The following is a 20752-nucleotide window of genomic DNA, read 5'->3' as shown; positions in this document are numbered from 1 at the left end:
TGTATTTTAGAGCTTTTAAATCCTTCATCCTTTCCCTTTCTGCTCCCAAATACATGTTTTTGCTATTACATCTTCTCTTTCTAATAAACTTGCTCTGCTTCTCTTTTAAAACACTTCATTTTGGGGTTATTCCCCCATCGCACACATCCCAATTCAGACTCCAATCTCTCTCTCCAGCACTTAAGCCTACTAATTGGAGACCAAGAGATGATGGGTAGATCCTGCCCTGTTGTCTGGAAGAAGCAATTAGACAACTCTGATCTGTCCTGCCCATTCCCAGCACTTGGCAGAAGAAGGACTTCAAAATTCCTAACAGCTGGTGTCACCAGTCCTGGCTCCTGGGCTCCAGTGCTTGTGCAAGAACACAGATCAGCATCTCCAAGTTCAACTCTTCCCTCAGCCAGCACCTCTTGTTCACCCCACCCACCTCCACATAAAGCCGGTTTCCCAAGTGGCTTTGAAGTGGCATCACCATGGAATTCACCCCAACTCTCTGCAGCTCTGCTGATGAACAGCTCCACGGGCTGATGGAAGCAGTGGTGTCCCATCCCAGTGATCCCAGCAAGGCCAAGCTGCCCTTGCAGAGATTCCCCGGCGTGATTTTGACCCCCACGAGAGCCTTGCAGCTCCTCACAGTGGAAGCAGGGCTTCTAAATATTGTCAATTCATCTTGTTTATACATTCATTTTTTCCAGAGATTCTTGTGAAGTTGCTCACAGCTCTTGCAAAGTAGAATGATTATTTCCAAGCAGCTGTCATGCCTTAATTAGTCAGCCTGGAGTAAGTGCTCTCCATCCCTACGGGGAATGGCAGCGACAGCCAAGAGATAACAATGGGTCCAAGCTGGGATGTTTTGTTGCTGCCTTACAGTTGTTAAAACCCGACTGAATCGAGTTACACTGAGCAAAGCCCCAGTCTCTATTTCCACTGACTGTAACCAGGAACGGCAGTAAAATTTACACATTGCTCCACAAGCTGGGCAAGTTTAAAAGCTCATTTCCTGGAGATTTGCATCCCACATTCCTTGCTTAGTCCTGCAGAAACTTTAGGCTTTCTGTAGTCTTTCTGCTCCACAGTACCTCAAGTTTCTGGGATTTCTATGGGGTGCAGATAACCATGGCAAAAACAGGTTCACAAGTTACTTGGAGAGAAAGAGGTTCTGACAAGCCTAATTACATCAAGCTAATTCCCTTTGGAGATTATGAGAGCTTCTGAAATAGAACCAACTGTGAATGATCCCCAAAGGCACAGAAACTGTAGGTATTATAAAACTCCATAAATCACAGTTTCAATTAAGATCCTTGGATACCAGGTAGTAACTGATGTCTCAAGCACAGCAGTTCCATGGATGCGAGGCAGTGAGGTGCAAAAGCATCCCGTGTTTCCCTGCAGGTGACTGGCACTGCAAGGCTCCCCTCCATCAGCAGGTGCAGGAAAAGCTGCACCTTTTCCAGCAGAAATCCACCAAACCTGGACAGGCTGCTCCAGATTTCCAGCAGGCTGCTCTTAGCCTGGGTGTGCACCCGGCTCCAGGAGCTGGGAATGCCTTGAGTCACTTAATTGCCTGGGCAGGGGAACAGCCCAGTGCAGCTTTGTTCTTAACCCACTTGGAGCTCCAGTATCGGGACAGCAATTATGGAAGTGATAGCAGGAAATCCTGGGAACTGGGGCAGGACACACAAGTTTCAGGAGCAGCACCAAGCAAGGCAGACAGCACTGCCAAGTTTCTTTGATGATAAAGTCTTCCCTGACAAAGAAGGGATTCACAGGATACAGAGGATGTATGGACAAAACAAGACAACGGCTGTGTTACCTTGAAAAAAAGAAGAGTCTTATATTTGGGCTTTAGTGAAAGGGAAAGGGATAGGAAACAGGAACTTCTGTTTCCCACTACCCTTGAGACGACACCATTAATTCCCATCTCAGTTAAAGACCAAGCTAAGTCTTCAACAGTCTAACTTCTCACAAGATTCCCACTCTCTGGAAAAAACACCAGGAAATTTCAGTGAAAATTAACAAAAGAAGCAAAACCAATTAAAACAATTCAGCTAAACAGGCTCTGATTGATGTCCTTTAACAAACGACATCTGACTTTGAAGAAGTTGAAGGACCAATACAAAATAACTAGTACATACGTGGATACCGTGGAGTCAAACTCTGCAGGTTGAGTACACAGAGCTGGAGCTTCAATCCCTTCCTGAACCCAGCTCTGCCACACAGGGACTGCTGGAGGTCCCAGCACACATTTCCCAGGGAAAGGGAGGAATCCACCATCCTCCAGGACAGCTGGAGCCAGCAGAAAGGGAGGAAGCTGGGCAGCCATCTGCACCAGCTAAAAGTGATGAGAATGTGCCCCTCATGGCTTCCTGCTTTCAATAGAGCCAGAAACTGCCAAATGCTTCAAAGCATTTCCAAATGAATGTGAGCCTCTCCTTGGGGAGAAATGGGCAGCATTTGCTAACCCAGGAACCTGTTAAACAATGTTTATTAACATCTTCATACTTGATCAGGGATAAGAGGGGATTTTCCTCTTTTAACTATGGAGAGGCTCTTAGTAAAAATAACCTGTAGCACAAATGTGAAATTAATTTGGAGAACCCCTAACCCAGACTGCACAAAATGGGAATCAACCTCCCCTCACACCAAGGACCAAATCCCTTCCTTCTCACCCTCCTCAAGATCTGTGAAGAAATGAAAAAATCCTGCAGTGCTTCAAAATGCCAGGTCAGGAACAGGCAGTCACTGACAAAGGGTGCTCATCCCATCCACTGCAAATTCATCACCACAAAACATTTCTTTGGGAGCACAGCCATGGCCTGTGGATGGAACAATGGCATCAAAGCTCACATGAAAGCATCAAAAGGTGTGGACAGTAATTCAAATCTGGTCAAAAAAGATGATGAGTAACACAGAGGAGGCAGCACCAGCACCAACACACCTTCAGCTATGGGTTTAACCTCACTCCATTGCCTACAGAAAAGGGTTCCTTGCAATATTTTCCCACTAATTTTGTATTTTTAATATAGTGAGATAATCCCATCATAGCTTTACACAAAAATAAATACTAATTTCATTCAGAAGAGCAGAAAATAGAGCCCACAGTCACATGATTGTCCACAAAAAGAGTTTCTGAAAATAGCTGATATTAGACAAACTTAATCCACTGTCCACAGCCACTTGGAAAAGCAAAACTCTGAGGTTCATCAAGTTAAACTTGATTTAGTTTTCAGCAGTCCTGTGAGGAGCAAGAAGGTGGACTGGACAATCTTTATGGATCCCCTCCAGTCTGAGATTCCGTATGAATCCCAGGATGACTCCCAGAACCCCAGAGTGGGTGAGGCTGAAGGGCCCACAGGGGCTCAGCCGGCGGCACCTCCCTGCCCCAGCAGGGCCATGGCAGAGCCCAGGGCACAGCAGTGTGCCCACACAGCTCTGCAATATCCCCAGCGAGGGACACTGCACAGCCTCTCTGCACAATCTGCTCGGGGCCGGGCCCTGCCCAGGGCAGCAGTTCTGCCTCCTGGGCGGGGGAATTGCTGCGCTCAGGCCCTGCCCGGTGCTCTGGGGCCGCTGCTGGGCCCCGGAGCAGAGCCCGGGCCCTGCCCTGAGCCCTCCCTGCAGCCAGGGACACCCAGGGCTGAGGGCCCCTCTCAGCTGGGGCTCCTCTCGAGGCTGAGCAGCCCCGGCTCCCTCAGCCTGTGCTGGGCACGGGGATGCTCCAGGCCCTTCCTCAGCTGCGCAGCCTCCGCCGGCCCCGCTCCAGGAGCTCCCTGGCCCTGCTGGGCTGAGGAGCCAGAGCTGGGCACGGCACCCCAGAGGTGCCCCAGGGCTGGGCACAGGGGCAGGATCCCTCCCTGACTTGCTGGGAATGCTCTGCCTGCTGCCTCCAGAATCCCACCGGGCTCCTTGGCCTCCAGGGACAGCTGGTTGTCCACCAAACATAAAAGTTCACTCCACTGACCATGGCCATGTCTATATTTGATGTCTGTATTAGTAACTGCTTGTTTCAGCTTAAACTGAACTATTTATGTAAGCACTGGGGATCTGCACGAATTAAGCTGAACATGCTTCAATTCTTACCTAGCTTGCTGCTCTCTCAGTTGCCAGGTTTTATTTTAGTGCAGCTATTGCTGGAAGTTCAAACAAAAAATATACTCAAAATATTTAAAGAGTCTACCAAGAGCCAACAGCTGAAGGCAAAATTAGAAAAAAACCCCTCATACTGAAAATAGGGCATCAATTTTTATTTGGCCTCTGACTAACCACCAGAAAGTTTAGAAGACATGCTGAATTCAGCACCACAGTGCCCCAGTTTGTGTTTCAAGCTGCTACAAACAAACTCCAAAGTTTGACCACAAGTTATAGATGGGAAGTTTTTAAAAGATACCAAATGCTCTTCCATACCCAGTTTGACACCTCTCAAGGGTTTGTTCTGCAGGAGGTTTTGGCCAGAGCAATAAATTCCCCAAAACTAAAACTGCTTGCTCTTGCCTCTGTTAAGAGAAGGAAAATCTCCAGCCACTCCTCACCTAAATGTTCCAGAACAGTTATTTTTGCAGGTTCCAAAGACTACAAGCAGTTACTAACCAGGTCATTCTGCTTAATCACCAATGCCTTGATGATTGGCAATTAGTACCACTATTTTAACTTTGTTTCTAGAGTATCAGTCCTCACCTTAAACACATTATAAATTAGCTGCTGATCTCTTGTACATATATATATATGTATATATATATATATATATATAAAAATGTGCCCAAACTGCAGCCTGAGCCTGCCTGGCAGGGCAGGACTTTAATCCTTACCCCAGCCTGTGAAGGACTACAGCTGATGGAAAACCGTAATATCAAAATCACTCTGTGGCTTTTAGAACTTCTGCAATAATGTATTACACGCTCTCAGAAAGATTTACATCAAAAATATTCACTGACTGTTAGTTCAATTTAGGTCGTCGTAAGAAACAAACCAATTCCACTTCTGTCCAAGTTCAGAGCTATTTTCCAGCATGCCTCCATTTCCACACAGCAAGCTGATGTCACCAGAAAAACAACGTAATTACTGCAATCCCAAGAGACATCCAGTGGGGGTTTGTTTGGTTTTGTTGGGTTTTAAATATGCAGTAACCGGTTAGTTCCTAAGGGCAGCCTTACCTCAACAGGTACTGCAGGATGACATCTAATAGCACCTTCCTTGCGCAACTGTCCCAAAAATACCCTAAACTCTCATTTAATGTTCTGAGTGTCTGGAGTAAAGAAAGAGTCGGTAACCCAAACCTGCCTGTATCCATCCTATAAAAACACGTTGTATTTACAAGGACAATGAGTAGCGAATTGTGTAATTGTAGCAATTTGATGACTCATCCCTGCACCACTCCAGCACCAAAGCACAGCTCGCAACACTTGCACATGGTGCAAACGCCTGTGCTGGATGGAAAACCAGAGCCCAAATACACAGAAACCACTCTCTGTCCACCTGCCCCTCAAACAGAGAGCACCGCGGATGCAGGAGAAAGGCAAAAGCACTTGGCACTTCAGCCAGGCCAGGGCTGGGGGCTATGTTAAGGTGCCCAGTGCTGAGCTTGAGCTGCCAGGGGGAAATTTTCAGTCAATAAAACACTGCTACTAATAATAATCGTAATACTCCCCCAGCTGGTGCGAGAGCAGCCAGCAGCAAGAGGAGCCAGCAAGGCTCCCTGCAAAGCCTCACCTGAGGCTCACTCAGATGAAAACTGGCTTCCTTTTCCCACCCCTGCACTCTGCAGCCCCTGCCCAGCCCAAGAGGAGCTTTAATTCCACCTTCGGCCTACAAGTGGTGTTTGTTTTTCAGGTTCATGCCTTTCACAGTCCAGTCACTCAGCCTTCCTTGGCAGACACGGATGTGTGCAGGAATCCCACCCCACATTCCTGCCAGAGCAGCAAAACCTCAGTACTCAAACTGCGTATCAAAGCAGTCATTGAGCTTATTACTGATACCACTGCTAACAGTTGCAGTCACTTGCCTAAAACATTTCTCAATTACCTTTCACTACTCTAGAGGCCAAATACCTCAAAAGAGAAATCCTTTCTGCCTGTGAATAACTTTTTTTAACAGCAAAATGTTTAAACCAGAAACACGGCCCTGACAAACTAGCTGTAGGAAGGTACAGATATTAGGAGCAAGGTGTTGGTTTGCTTTTTCAATTTATTTTTTTAAATTAAGAGAAGTTACCCCACGTTCTCAGCTACAATCATTAGCAGTAGGTTTTGCACTAACAGTTCATCTGTTTTCCACATGAATTCATTTATGTGGAATCTGCACTTTTAATCTTAATCCATCCCAAAGTAGAACAGTTTTTCCTCTGTCTAAGACTCATGGGAAACTTCAAACTATGTTACTTACACCGTGAGCTCACTGAAAGTTCTGAAGGAAAAGCAGAGCTTAAGTTTTTAAAGCTTTGACTACACCATGTTACTTGTTCAGAACATCTGCACCTACAACTGTATCAGAAGCTACTCTAAATAACCGGATTTGGTTAGGTAGTTAGGAGATTATGTATGTCAAGCTTTTGGGTTGGTTTTTTTTTTTTTTTTGTTATAATGAAAACATTAAGTAGTATTTACTACCTTAGAAACTGTCTCAATGCTTAGTAAAGAGCCCCTTTAGCTTTTATTTCCTGTATTAAAAAAGCATCCAAAACAGAAAACTTGAAGGGAAATACTGGCTCGAGATTATCACTGCTTTTCTTCCTTTTAGAGCAGATGCAAAGAGACCTCTTCAGATCCACTCATCTCATCATTTATAGGACTTGCAAAAGGAAAACAAACTATTTAAAGTTGCATTTCAGTGCTGACTGCTCAAATTAGCACATCTGACGGAGGGTTGAGCACAGAACAGCAGCTGAATTCCAGGGCTCCAGGAGCAGCCAAGACACTCCAGAGCCAGCTGATGCATCCCTGCAACACCCAACTGCTCCATCAGCACTGCTGTTTCACAGCCCAGAACCTGCCCCATCACCTCCTACAGCCCTGCATCTCCCATGGAGCATCCTTGAAAAACCCCAGGGGCTGTGTGGACATCCTCACTCCAGGGCAAGGCAAAATCAAATTCCAAAAGCTCCAAAAGTTGGACATTTTTCTCTGCACCACATTCATGGGTAAACAAGGCAGAAAACACCACTCTTCCCCACACAATTAATAAGTGTTAACAGTATTCCAGATTAAAGGTAGGATAAGTAACATCTAGGAAGCAAATTTCAGGCTAAGCTAGTAATTAGATCAGTTCAAATTCATCAAAAATAAATTAGCCTCTGCTAAGATGAACTACACATTTGCAACTTGGCTGCCTGGTGCAAAGTTAAAATACTTCAAAGGTTATTCCTGGTTTCCCAGAGGGAATTTAGGTTCAGATCTCTCCTGCTGTTTCCATATCAAACCAAAGGGAGTTACCTCGAAGTGCCAGCCCAAAGCACAACCCTCAGCACGAGGGGTTTGAAGAGCTGTGAGAGGGAGGGGACACTCAAGAGCCTCAGACACTGCAGCCAGGGAAAGATCCCAATCCTTAAAGCCATTTTTTCCAAACCTGATTGATCTTGTTTTTTCCTCATATCCACTACTGCTCAGTACTTCTGTTTTTCCCTGAGGTCCAGAAAGTCCCTGGCAGTGTCCAAGGCCAGGATGGACAGGGCTTGGAGCAAGCTGGGATTGTGGAAGTTGTCCCTGCCCATGGCAGAGGGTGGACGGACCAAGATGAGCTCTAAGGTCCCTTTCACCCAAACCATTCCATGAAAAGCCCTGCAGCCCTCTAACCCTCAAGGAAAACAACATGGAACTGAAGGAAGAGAAGCAGTGGGCATGAACCTGCAGCCTGAGGAGGTGGCTGAACAACAAATAGCACATAGCAAAGCACAGATAAATGAAGAATAATTAAAAAATAAGGAGCTCCAAACGACTACAAGCCCACAGCCACAAATTCATTGCCATTAAATACTAAGGAACTAGGACTGGAGAACCAAAACCAGTTATTTACTTCAATTAAACATCCAGTACTTTCTTTTACATCCCTTCTTGCTTTGCCCTGGCACCAGGACTGCTCAAGAATTTATTCTCATTCTTTGGGTTTTGCTCTTCTTCCCCAAGGATCAGCAAAACTTTAAGCAGGTTTTGAACAGGCTTTTATACAAACTTTTACAGTAAAAGCTACACAAAGGTTACTCAAAGCCACTGAACAGTATGAAATACTAAACATGCAGCAACCCTCAATTATTGATCTTTTGCAAAATAGAAGGTATTTGCACGCAAAAGAAATACAGAAAAAGTAGCCACTGCAATGAAAATTCAGCAGAACTGAAGCCTAGAACCAGTGAGCTACCCCAAGGAAGAATCCTGTCCTGTTCGAAGCTCATCTCTGTTTCTCCAGAGATGTACGGCATTGTACTCCAGACTTGGGAGCTCATGAAAGTGTATCAATCTTCACAACTGCTCAGGAAATTCTAATCACTCACTAATTGTCTGGAACACAAGCTTTTGTTTATGCACAAGTTCAGTGTGGGTTTGGAACTGCTGATATCCAAGCAACCCAGAAGCTGGAGAAAACCTTATCTCCATGAAGGCTGCAGCCTAACTGCAGCTAAAGCAAAAAGCCTTCAGTAATACAAGATGTAAAAAAATACTCAAATCATTTTTTTAAATATCCACCCAGCCTTGCCTGGGGTTAGGCAGACACTCTGCACTCGAGTGCTGATTTTATCTGGCTATTCAAAGGCATGTGCAATTGCGTAATTTAGATTTCACATGATTTATATAATGGATGGTAAATGTTCCTGACCTGGAAGGTCGGCACCACTTCTCTCTCCACAACTTCAAGATCCAGTTGATGAATACAAAAAGCACCTCACTGTAAGACTCTACAGAACAAGGTTTGAGAAAACAGGAACAGTTGCCCCAAGTCTCAGGTTCCTGCGTTTGGAAGATTATTTTCTGTCCATACTCATCAGTGCCTGATGTCACAGCACAGCTTCTTGTGTGACAGAAAGGTGGCAGAGCTGTGGCACGGCAAACCAAAGCCAGGGCCAGCTGACACCAACCCCTGGTGCAGCCCAGCCCCAGCTCTGTGCCCGTGGCAGTGCCAGCAGCATCCTTTTCCCCAGGCCTGGGCAGGATGGCACTGAGGAAGGAAAGCTGCTGCCCTCACTTCTGAACACAGGGACAGTCCCAGAGAGAAAGCTGAGCCTTCCCGCAGGGAGGCTTCCCAAACAGGACTATTTTGCCACAAAAATATTACACAGAGGAGTAAAAAGCTCAGTTTACAGTTCCTTCTTTCTCTGCTGTACCACTTCCTCCAGCCCTGCCAGATGGGGACTGGTACAATTTGCTCAATCCCCTGCTGCGGCTGTAGCCAGCTGTGCGCTACCCTTGACTCTCATGCCTCCCTTGATGCATTTGGACTCTCCCACCATTTCAAAGGACCACAAGAAACCAACCACCTCTGTGAAGACTCTTAAATGTCAGTCTTGAAGACCTACAAACAACTCATCAGATGCAAATCACAGAGGCTCAGGGAAAGCTGGGAATGGGCAGCCTGCTAAGCACCCAGGAGTCTGTCACATGGAAAGGATAAGTGTCCTTTTGATGATGACTCAGAGTGGCACCATCAGAATCAGCAAAACCATCAATACAGGTACCAAACAGCAGCTGAATTCCCCCGGACAAGGGACCCACCCTCCTGCCAGGGGGGTCTGATGAGGAGCCTGCAGCGCAAAGACACTGCACAAATGGAGTTTCAACCTTGGTAGGAAATACTTGATTATAGATTTCTGTTTCCTAGAAAATTCCTCTATGGGAAAGAGACAACACCTGCAAGGAAGAGGACTGTGTCACATACACCCAGAACAGACTGCCTTTGCAGCTCCTCCTCTCCTCAGTCAGATTTCCCTCCTCCATCCCTGCCAGCATGAGCATGGCACTGCCAGAAGGCAGGCAGGGAGCAAGGCACGTTTCCTAACACATTTCTTTTCACCGTAACAGGATCAGACAGAGAAAAAATCCTCTCTCCAAAGAAGGCTGAGAAAGCATCAACACGAGGCTGAGGCTAACACCATCCCTTCTGCAGATGCTTCAGAAGAGCCATCAGGAATAACAGCTCCTGCCCACCACTTGTGAAATCTCTCAGGCTTAGTGGGACTGTGTTAAGCTTTCTGAGGGACACAATTTATGTCTGACATTACACTCACTGTTGCAGCTCTGAGCAACAGGCACCGCATTTGCTGAGGCAAGGTGCAGTACCTCGTGGTGATCCATGAATTCACCATGGAGAACCTGCCTCCACAGGGACATATCCTTCCCGGTGTGGAGAGCATAGATTGGGATCTCTGCATGGAACAGGCGAGAAACACTAGCAAAACGCAGGCCAGCAAGGCACCCAAAGGAGAAAGGACTGGATCTCTAAGCTCCCATGACTTTTTCTGTGTTCTCAAGTCCCTCCTTCAGCAGCAGCTTAGTGGCATATCCAAGAAGAACTCATATCACCACTTCCTCCTCATCTCGCTCATAAAGATCAGTGATTAAGTCAATTACTAACTGCTGAATACTGACAACTTCTGAAGAGAAGACCAAGATGAGAGAACTGCCCACCAAGAGGATCAGGCTTCCGAAAAGGGCCACTCTTCTGTTCAAGCACACTTGGCAGCCTGAGGATGAAGTGTATGACCTTCAGTGCTCTCCAAAAACCACTGAAAACAACAAAGTCCAAAATAAGCACTCGTGTGTATCAAGTTGTTTGTAGCAGCAAAACCCTTTCCCCACAAGCAGAAAGGTCAGTGGTTGGCAGCGCCCAAATGGTGCCAGCCAGGGGTGGCCACCACAGGAGACCCCAGCCTGCCACATGGTTTCACAGGCTGCTCCCCCCTTTTGCTGACCACAGGGAATACAGCTGGAATCCTCAGCACAAGCCACAGCCAGCTACAAGTGACAGATGTACATCATGTGCCAGGCAAATGAGGAACCAAAACTCACAGATATTTACCCCATTTGCTGGTTCTCACACATCAGGGACACATTTCTGCTCCTCAGCTGAGGAAAGTAAAGAGCAGAGCTCCGACTCAGAGCTCAGTCCTGGGATTTGCTCCAGTGAGTAACCACTCACTTCCACTTCCAAACAAACACTAGGAACTGACCCAATACAGAGAAAGTCTCTTCCTGCCCCTAAGAATGAACAGGCTCAGTTAATAATTAAAGTCATAAAGCCAGAAGCACTCAGATACACAAAGGACAACAGAGGAGTGCTTATCAGAACCCCTCCCTTCAGAGAATAAATCATGCTTCACAAAAGCAATCCCTGCATTTCACATTTCCCCATCCTCCAGGAGCCTGAATCCAGCACCAAGCCATGGCTGGCCACACCATCAGGAAGCACCACAAGAAGCTGCTGTGACTGTAAGGGCCTCCCAGACTGCATCCAGAGTGCTCACCCCAGTCTGGGCACTCCAAAGAAAATAGGCTGGGATATGGTGGGGATGACCAGGATGGCCAAGCACTGGAACACCGCGGGGAATAAAATGCAATGCTACCCTTTGCAAAATAGCTGCAGTGTGTGCAACTACCAAAAACTGAGCTGTCGGATCAGGCCTCAAAAGCTGTAACACCCACACTGAGAACTAAAAAAAAAAAAGTTATTACAAGGAACTGCTGAAAACAAACCCCAAACTGATATTACTTTTCACTGAGAGGAGACTCCAGCCAGAAGGAACAACACTGGAAAGCACTGCTGCCGATTACCAGAGGGAAAATTGGCCATTTTTACCTTGGATTTAGGGACTGGGGAATCCAGGCCATTCCCCTGCCCACACTGCCCCCAGACCTACCACGGGTAGCTTTAATTGCTTCTACACTGCTGGCCTCAGTCTGAAAGCTCCGTCTCTGAAAAGTCTGTTTAAACACAGGGACAAGCACAAATATTTCAGATATTGGAGAGAACATTCTGTTCCTTTAAAGAAATGGAATCAAATCTGTATTTCTTTTTAATGGATCTCTTGGACTGTTTCCAAAAAGAAATGGTAACAGTTCCACTGTTTTGAGGCAAAATCCCAGAAAACATGTCAAAGAGGTATTTGTAAATGACTTCAGACCTAACAGAAGCAGCAAGGCAGTTGTCTGGTTATGACAACTCATTTTAACAGCTGCAGAGAATAACATTTCCAAAGGGATGCAGGCTCCAGAGCGACAGGCCACTCATCATTTCCCATTTGTGATTTCATGCTCTAGAGGAGAAGGTTTGAGCAGAGCCCATCTCTGGCACTCGCTGTCGTTCCAAGAAAACTGCATCGTGTCTGTGCCTGAATTTGTACTGGGGAAAGAGGATGAAGAAGCTTTCATGTTCAGTTCTCAGCTTTCAACTACAAGTTTTTCCAACTACACTTTCTGTTGTTGTGCTTCCTTCTGGTATCAGAATAGAAACATCAACAGCAGCTCAAAATTAGTAAAGAAAAACAAACAGAAGCTTAAGCAAGTTAATGCTAAATTGTAACATCAATAAATAGAAAGATACACTTCCTTCTGGAAACTTCTGTGTTTAAACTGAAAGAAGGGAAATTCATGTTAGATACACGGAACAAATTCTTCCCTGTTAGGGTGGGCAGGCCCTGGCACAGGGTGCCCAGAGACGCTGGGGCTGCCCCTGGATCCCTGCAAGTGTTCCAGGCCAGCTTGGACATTGGGGCTTGGAGCAGCCTGGGACAGTGGGAGGTGTCCCTGCCCATGGCAGGGGGTATGGAACAAGATGGGCTTTAAGGTCCTTCCAACCCAAACCCTTCAGGGACTCCTTGTGCCCCAGCTCAGCTGTGATAGCACCGAGATTCCCTTCTGCTAACAAATAACTGCCTTTGCAGGGAGTGCTGGAGCAGGGAATAAACATCTACACCCTGATGCTCCAGAACTCCACCTGCCACTGGCAAATAGGTTCTCCAGAACAGTAATAAATTACAAATTGCCCAACTGAAATGGATTTTAAGAGCCCCATTTTTGTGAAGACAGCTTCCACTTATGGAGGATCAATTGATAGACTCCTGTCAACTATAAGCAGGAACGACAGCAGCAAGAACCAAGTCAATGTCACATTCCTACTGCTTGTCCACCTCCAGGACATGTGCTGTGAGAATCACAGGGTCAGTAAGGCTGAAAAAGTCCTCCCAGACCATCAAGTCCAGCCTGTGCCCAATGCCCACCGTGTCACCAGCCCAGAGCACTGAGTGCCACCTCCAGGGATGGGGACTCCATGAAAAGGAAAATGCAGATCCAGGAGCGCCTACGGAGCCGGACATCCTGCTGGGCAGGAGCCAAGTACAAAGGACAGGTAAAGCCAAGGGTGCTATCCCCAGCCTCTGGAGTACTGGGAGAACGGGCTGGGAGGAGTCAGGGGAGACTCAAGTCTGAAAAAGCCACTGCATGAGTTTTAAGATCTGGCCTGTGGAGGAACACAGGAGGGAGCTGACATCTCCCACCGGCAGCTCAGGAAGTGAGACATTTCTTGTTCCTGCAGTCAGTGAACACTGGTAAAGCTTCCAGGCCACACACGCCATGTGCGAACACAAAGGGAAAGAGGAGCAGGGCACTATATGCAATTAAGCTGAAAACTTTAAGAATAGATGGAAAGGTGTAGGAAAAAACTTTTCTAATAACCCCAAAGACCTTGGGAGGACTTAAATAAGCATGAGGAAACCTAAGCAGAGTTTTAGAAGAGGGATAAAATGATTCTTTTAAAAAAGAAGTGAAAGAAAAGTGTAACTGAAGACAGGGAAGAAACTTGGTGGGGCAGTATTTGGTTACTGGGTTAATTTCATTACATCTCTCTAATAATTCATTTCCCAAGACTTATTTCATCACCTCCTACATTATGCAATAATTCAAAGTGATGCCTGGGCTCTTATCTTCTGCTGCTTAATGAGCAGTGTTCACTCCACACTGGAGATGTTTACTCACAGAGCCCAGAACCCTGGACGTGTCTCTGCCTGGCAGCCCTGCTGGAGCCACTTCCCAAATCAGCACCACAAAACACACTCAAAACCCTGCAGTGCTCCAAGGATGAGGCCATGGAAGGTGCTGTATCCACAGGGTTGCATCACTTAACTGGTAACAGAACCAGTTTCTCTAAAGACCTAAACAAGAGTTTTGGTTTTAATCTTGCAGAGAAATCCGTATCAAAGCAAATGAAAACAGGAGCTATTGGATACCAGTGCGTTCATGTACAAAAACATCATTAAAGATAATTAAGCAGTTAAAACTAAGGCCTTGTAGCAGTTTCAAGTATTATGAACTGGCATTTAGTATGTGTTTCTCCATGCAACAGAAACAAGTGTTAAGTGTCAGGGACTTTATTTCCTAATAATATCAATTAAACCAAAAGCCAGAGTAGATGAGAGCAAACCACAAGTACCACAAATAGGAATAAGTATTTTTTAATAAATTAGTTGTCTCTCTTCTGCATTCACCAACAGCTCACAGAAAGGAGAAAGCAAATACTTCTCCAGTAAACTGCAGGCACTATGAAGGAATTGTACTGCATGAGGAAAAGCACAGAATACACACCCACACTGAGAACGGGAACACCTCCCCATCCATGGTAGCTGAAATGCTACAGCTTGATTTTAAACAGCCTTGTTAGGTTTGATGATTGTTAACAACATCACAGAAAGGCAGAGCTTTCTTCCTTTAGGTGGATGGCAGGTGACTGCTGAAGCCTAAAGGTTTGAAAAAGCCCCAGGACTGAGTAAGAGCTTCCTGAAGAGATTATCCAAGGCTCCACACTGAAGACTGCTCTTCCCTCTCTCTGGCCTGTTCACTGGTTACTCTACACACACCACACACAACAGATACAACTCCCAGGTAACTTCTGTGAATCACCCAAGAGCTTCTGAATTTCCCCCCCTGCACTTCCTTTTAACCATTTCACCCTAACCAAATGTGTGCTACAGAACCAAGAGCTCCTGGTGTCTGCCCCACCTGATTTCTCTGTGGGCTTTGAGCTCAGGAAACAATGAAGGGCAAGTCACGGTGCCAGAAATAATAAATGGGGAAAGCAGCTGGTGCCACTTTTGCTTCCAAGTTCCCCTTCAGGCATCACTGAGTCACACACCCAAAAGGAGAACTTTTTTTTGAAAAAAATAATCCTTCACAGACACTTCCAAAAGTCTCAAAGCCTCTTCTGGTTGCAGCTCTACAAAAACAATCAAACCTTAATAAAAAGAAAAAGCTTTTATTTTGGCACAATATTTCATAGAACCATAGAATGTCCTGAGCTGGAAGGGACCCACAAGGATGATCAAAGTCCAACCCCTGGCCCTGCAAACACCCCAACAATCCCACCCTGTCCCTGAGAGTGCTGTCCCCTGGAGCACAGGTGTCCCAGGTCTCTCCTGCTCAGGACATTCCTCCCTCTTGTTCCCTGGACAATCCATCAGGAGGGTGCACCAGCAGCAAAGCACAAGCCCAGCAACACCAGAGAGCCAAGGCCTGGTGGAATCCTCCTCAGTCACTCCTGAAGTGCAACAGGCTGAACACTCAGCACTGTTTCCTTCCACACCCTGAGCTCCCACAGCCTCAAAGCAACTCCACCTGCCTGAACACTGTGCTTGCCTTTGCAGGGATGTACCTCATAATTTGTTAACCTAAGTGCTACTATTATAGGGCTACAGATGTTCTGGGATTGTGAAATTCCCACCAGCACACGGAGCAGAAAAGCCTTACAGAAATTAACTGGTACTTCAGTGGGGCTCTCATGAAAGCTGACGGAGCTGTAACAATTCCTGAAAACAAAACAGGTCTGAGAAATTTTTCCAAGTGTCACATTCTTACACGAGAGCTGCCTTGGCCCTGCATTTTAACTATATGACACCATAACTGTGTGACAACAGGTTCCCCCGAATCTCATCTATAAAGCAGCACACTGATGAACAAACTAGTTTGTACTTTATCCTGTCATCAGTATTACCAACAGAAGTTTGTAATACAACATACTCTGCACCAATTAACCAAATCCCAGCCTGGGCTGAGCTCTCCCCTGTTCAATTCACAGTTTATGCACCTAGTGGAGTTGATTTGTAAGAAACCGGGGATAATCCAAGTTCTCAGATCTAACACTAAGGAGTCTGGGCAATTCCCAAACCAGGAATTTGCCCTGCAGGGCCTGAACTTGCTAAGGAGCTCCCTGGCCTGAAGAGGCTTTTTGGAAACCACTGGGGAGGTCCAGTAGCCAGCCCTGCCCAAGGCTGTGCTCCAGGAAAGCAAGATCTATCCCAACCACACAAAATACATCAGTGACAGCACAACTGCTCCTGGCTTGAAATAGTTCTCAAGGTGGGATGGCAGCCCTGGCTCTGCACAGAACAGCCCCAGGAGCAGCTGTGCCACAGCCACTGCTCACCCTCAGCAGGGCTGGGGAAGCAGCCTCGAAACCACCCTGGCCCTTCCTACCACATTCCCAACATCACCAGCCACCTTAAAACCAACCACAACCACTCGCTAACATCTTCTGAGATGCTCTTTGGCCATTGACAGAACAGATCCTGGGAGAAAAAGAAATTCAGAATTCCCACTGAAATAAAGGGTTTTTTCCAGTGAGAGGGTCAATGCTGAGGACCAGGAAAGGAAGCAGGGAGATCTCACATTAGAAGGAGCTTGCAAATATTCCCAAGACAGACACCAAACCTCTGGGACTCCACCCTGACATGACTGTAGGCATGTTCTGTAAGCATTATTTGGCCATTAGACTGTTCATTTCTATAAAACTGAATTATCCATCTATGAGTTTGTCTTGGACATGAGTTTTTGTCCTTTCTTTGAATAGTACTTCAAACCTGGAAACAAAGCATTCAAATGGAAAAACAGATTTGTATTTTAACAGAAATTTTGAAGGAATTTCTGGTTCTGAAATTCAGATTTGCTGGATTTCAAGTGGCCACATTTTGCAGGTGAGAGATGTTTTGAAATAACTGGTTACTCTCTAAGGTAAGACACTGATGTTGTCCAGTGGCTGACCTCAAATGGAGTGACACACAAAACTCAGTTGTTCATTTTCATTCACAAAAAAGCAATTTCTTTTAAGTACTCATACACATGAAAGACTGAACCACTGAATAATGCTCTTACGTTACAAAACAGACTAATGTTAAATAATCCGTGTGTTCTGGTTACATTCAGAAACATTTCAGGAAGTGCCACACAGTTACTACACATGTCCAGCATTTTCTCTCCAAGGTAAATACCCTGGGAGTTCAAAATTGTTAACTGGTCCCAGAAGCTCCCTTTTCATCATTTTCAATCCCTCTCAAACCAGTGAAGCAGCAATTCCCCATCTATAAATTATGCAGGCTCAGCTCCAACAGCTTACTAGAAGAAAAACAACAGAGAACTTAGGATTTAGTGGTTTTCTATGCAGAGCAACACCCCCCCCCCACCCCATCCCTTGTTCTTCACTTCTTAACAGTTAAAAAACTGAGTTAACAGGGCAACCCAAAGACCCCAGGACTCCATGCTCACTATTCTGCATTAAAACACGTGCAAAGACTACGGTAAGGCTACACCCAGTACCACGCTCAGGAGCAAATAAAAAGCTTATCCTTTCTAAATTAAATCACACAAATATCACAGGCTGGTCAGTTCATTGCAAATTTAAGAGAAATGGCAAAGCTCATTATGTTATTTTTTAAGTTAAACGAGAAAGCAAAACGTAGCAGGCAACATGCAGAACTATGCTACTGGTATCACAACTTCAGTAAACAGGCAATAAAACACAACAGCTCAACCCCCAGCCCTACTGCACAGAAAGCCCTTAAAGAGTCACTCCTACAATGCAGTTAAGTAGAAGATTTCAGAAAAGGATGCACAAAAAAACATTTAGCAGACTTAACAATTTGATTAAACAGAGTCCTGAGAGTTTAACACAAGTTCAACAGCATAACATTTACAACAAGAAAGAAGAAAGGCACCTGGAGACATCTGACACTGGGCATGCTCTGCAGGCATCTCAGTGCGCACATGCTCTCTACCAGGTTGGAGCAGCCTAGCCACAAAGACCTTGGCACAGAACACTGCAGGGTGACAAAAAGGAAGGAAGAGAAGAAGCAGTTAGATGCCACAACAAATCACTCAAGGCAGGCAACTCATTAGTATGTTATCGTGGGTACTTATCTATGTTACTTCTACATTCATCACATGTTAGCGGCCAAGGGTAAAATAACCACTGAAGAGCCTGTGCAGCAAACAAGGACAAGCCATCCCTCTGGCCTGAGCTCCTTTTCCCCGTATCTGTAACCTCGTGGCTTTAGTGCCCAGTGAACATTTTAACTTACTCCCAGCAGCAGGAGAGTTTTAGTTCACCCACACACTGCTGCCCACGGCAGACGTTCTGAGGCAGAGGCCTCACCCAGCAAACAGGCCTGGCCAAAATCCCTGCCCAGCTGTCCCCTACACAGGAGGCCAGGAGGTGCCATTGGGGTGGCAAGGCTTTAGGATCCACCTGGAGGAGCTTTGGGAATTAAGGTTTGGTACTCCCCACTGCCTCAGCTTTCTCAAACAAATTGTGGTTCTTCATTCCCACGGCAAAGCTGGTGTTAATGTGAGGTCCCAGTCTGCACTGGGACACACAACCTGACAATGGGAGCATGTTTTAGAGAGGAACCACACTTAGCTAAGTTCAAACTGCATGACCAAGTTCTGCTTAGTCAAGGTATCCTAATAAACTGGGGGGACATGCTGAAATTATAGTTGAAGATATCCTAAAGACAAATTATCCCCTGGCTACATTTGTTACTCAACCTGCCTCCCAAGCTTAACTACCAAATTCCCCATTGCTGACACAAGAAGCTAGGAAAAGTCTGGAGATCCCTTTTGTTTCTTTTCTGAAGCTGAAGAAATTTGATGCAGACAGACTCTCCAAAACTTTTGTAGCTCCCCAATACTATTTCCCAGTTCCTTTTAAGGACAGAGTAGTACATATACCAGATAAGGCTAGGGGAAAGGATTCAATTCCTCAGCATGAAGCAGTGCATAAACCCAGCTCCAATAATTGGCACAGACTGAGCTTTCACTATTTTCCACACAGGGTTCCAATTTAGTTACAACAAACATCAAAATTTTAAAAGAAAAGCCCCACACAGGTCCAAGCTGAAAGTGGAATAACCAGAGGTGAAGCCTCACAGAAAGCAGTTTGTGCCAGGATCAAGGAGGGGGAGAGAGCCCAGAGCACCTGAAGGGGATAAAAACTCTTTTTTTGGTTTCATATCTTACAAATAAAACAAAAGACAGACTCATCTTTTCCTCTCCATGCTAAGGAGAGAAATTAAAGGAAAACCAGCACAAGAATGCCCCTAGCAGCATCAAAACGCATTGAAATTTCCTCTCTTACCCAGCAGGAAGGTGCTGATTCCATAGGGATGTCCTGTGCTATGCACTTGGCATGGGAAGAGCGGGAGCATATATCTTACAGACGGGGTAAAAATAGTCATATTTATGTTTTTTATTGTATTGTTCTTTCTTTAATAGCAAAATAAAACCATAGTTTTCAATTACTAGAAGTTTTTTAAAGTTTATTTCAAGTTTAGAGAAATGGGATTTAGCTATAAAGTAATTAATCCAGTATATCTGCAATTCCTTTTCAGTAATTTACTTTGACAGGTCCTCATACTAACACTTGAAATTTAGTTCCCAAGACTCTTCTAAGACAAGTCAACCAGTGACAACAGGGGAACTACATTAACTTCAGCAAGGCACCAAAAAAAAAAAAAAAAGAGGTTTTCATATTTTCAAAAAAGATGGGATGTACTGTTAAAACCCACTGACTGAAGATACACACTTTTTATAGGTCTGTTTTTCAAAACAAGAGTGTATGATTCAAGAAACTTCTTTTCCAATCTGTTTCATTCTTTACTCCTATTTAGGACAATATCTGCATGGGGTGTCTGCAACACTGAACCATCAAAATTCAAGGTATTGCTTCAGGTGTTGATTAAAGCCCAAACACATTTTTAAATATTTAGGCCTGGTAAAAAAAAGTCACTTTGCTCACATGACTTAATAAAAGTCATTGACAAAAAGCACAGCAAACTCCTCTCCTGAGATGTTCAGCTCAGGTGTACAAAGCTGAGTACAATGTTTATAATGAATCTTCAGGTGTCCACAAATTGTAAGCTAAAAATCACTGGTTTCGAGGTTATTATGTGTGGGCATTTTAGGAACTACTCTAGCTAAATAAACTGAATTTTAAGCACTTAAGAGAAAAATGGGTAACTTGAGAACATTTTTTAAAATTTAATTCAAAATGCATTAGACACCGAGGCCATTTCCATGCCAAGGTTAAGCCACACAAAAACCTTTTCACAATATTACGAAACCCTGCATGAAAGGGTTTATAAAACTCCCTGGACACTCAGCTGCAGCACTGATATTGCACAACACTACAAATTCAATACTGCATCCCACTTCACACCAAAACAGGAACGTGCAAATATTTGTGTGCTTCCCTGACATGTTATTGCTTGACCCTGCCACGAATAAAAGCTTAACAGGTTTCCAAAGACTCCACTTGGCATAGCAGGAGCCTCAGCTCAGGCCTTCACTTTGCACTGGCCCTGCTTTCGCCAGCAGCCCAGGGAGATGCAGCACTAGTCTGGGAAGGGGAAAACGCCAGTGGCCAACAGGCACAGAATTAAATGAGAACACAGAGAACAGAACTGCACAGGTTAAGGGAAAGCCAACTGAAACTCAGATTTTAAGGAATAAGGTAACTA

At 45.3% G+C, this 20752-nt stretch overlaps 1 protein-coding gene across 4 annotated transcripts in view; it reads right to left on the bottom strand.

Annotated features, from left to right (window-relative positions):
- The window catches only part of FBXW11 (F-box and WD repeat domain containing 11), a 66908-nt gene that overhangs the window by 32640 nt on the left and 13516 nt on the right, over positions 1 to 20752 (bottom strand). For 2 of the 4 annotated variants that reach the window (XM_039559513.1, XM_039559514.1), the window contains one exon: positions 17954 to 18055. The exons of the other annotated variants lie outside the window; for them this stretch is intronic. In XM_039559513.1, the coding sequence (XP_039415447.1) occupies positions 17954 to 18055 (102 nt within the window). The remainder of the gene's footprint in view (positions 1 to 17953; positions 18056 to 20752) is intronic. 4 annotated transcript variants of the gene reach the window in all.

This window comes from Corvus cornix, chromosome 13 (assembly GCF_000738735.6).
Source record: "Corvus cornix cornix isolate S_Up_H32 chromosome 13, ASM73873v5, whole genome shotgun sequence".
Classification (NCBI taxonomy): Eukaryota; Metazoa; Chordata; class Aves; order Passeriformes; family Corvidae; genus Corvus; species Corvus cornix.
The sequence above is the reverse complement of the archived record's forward strand: the minus strand, read 5'-3'. Positions and strand labels throughout refer to the sequence as shown.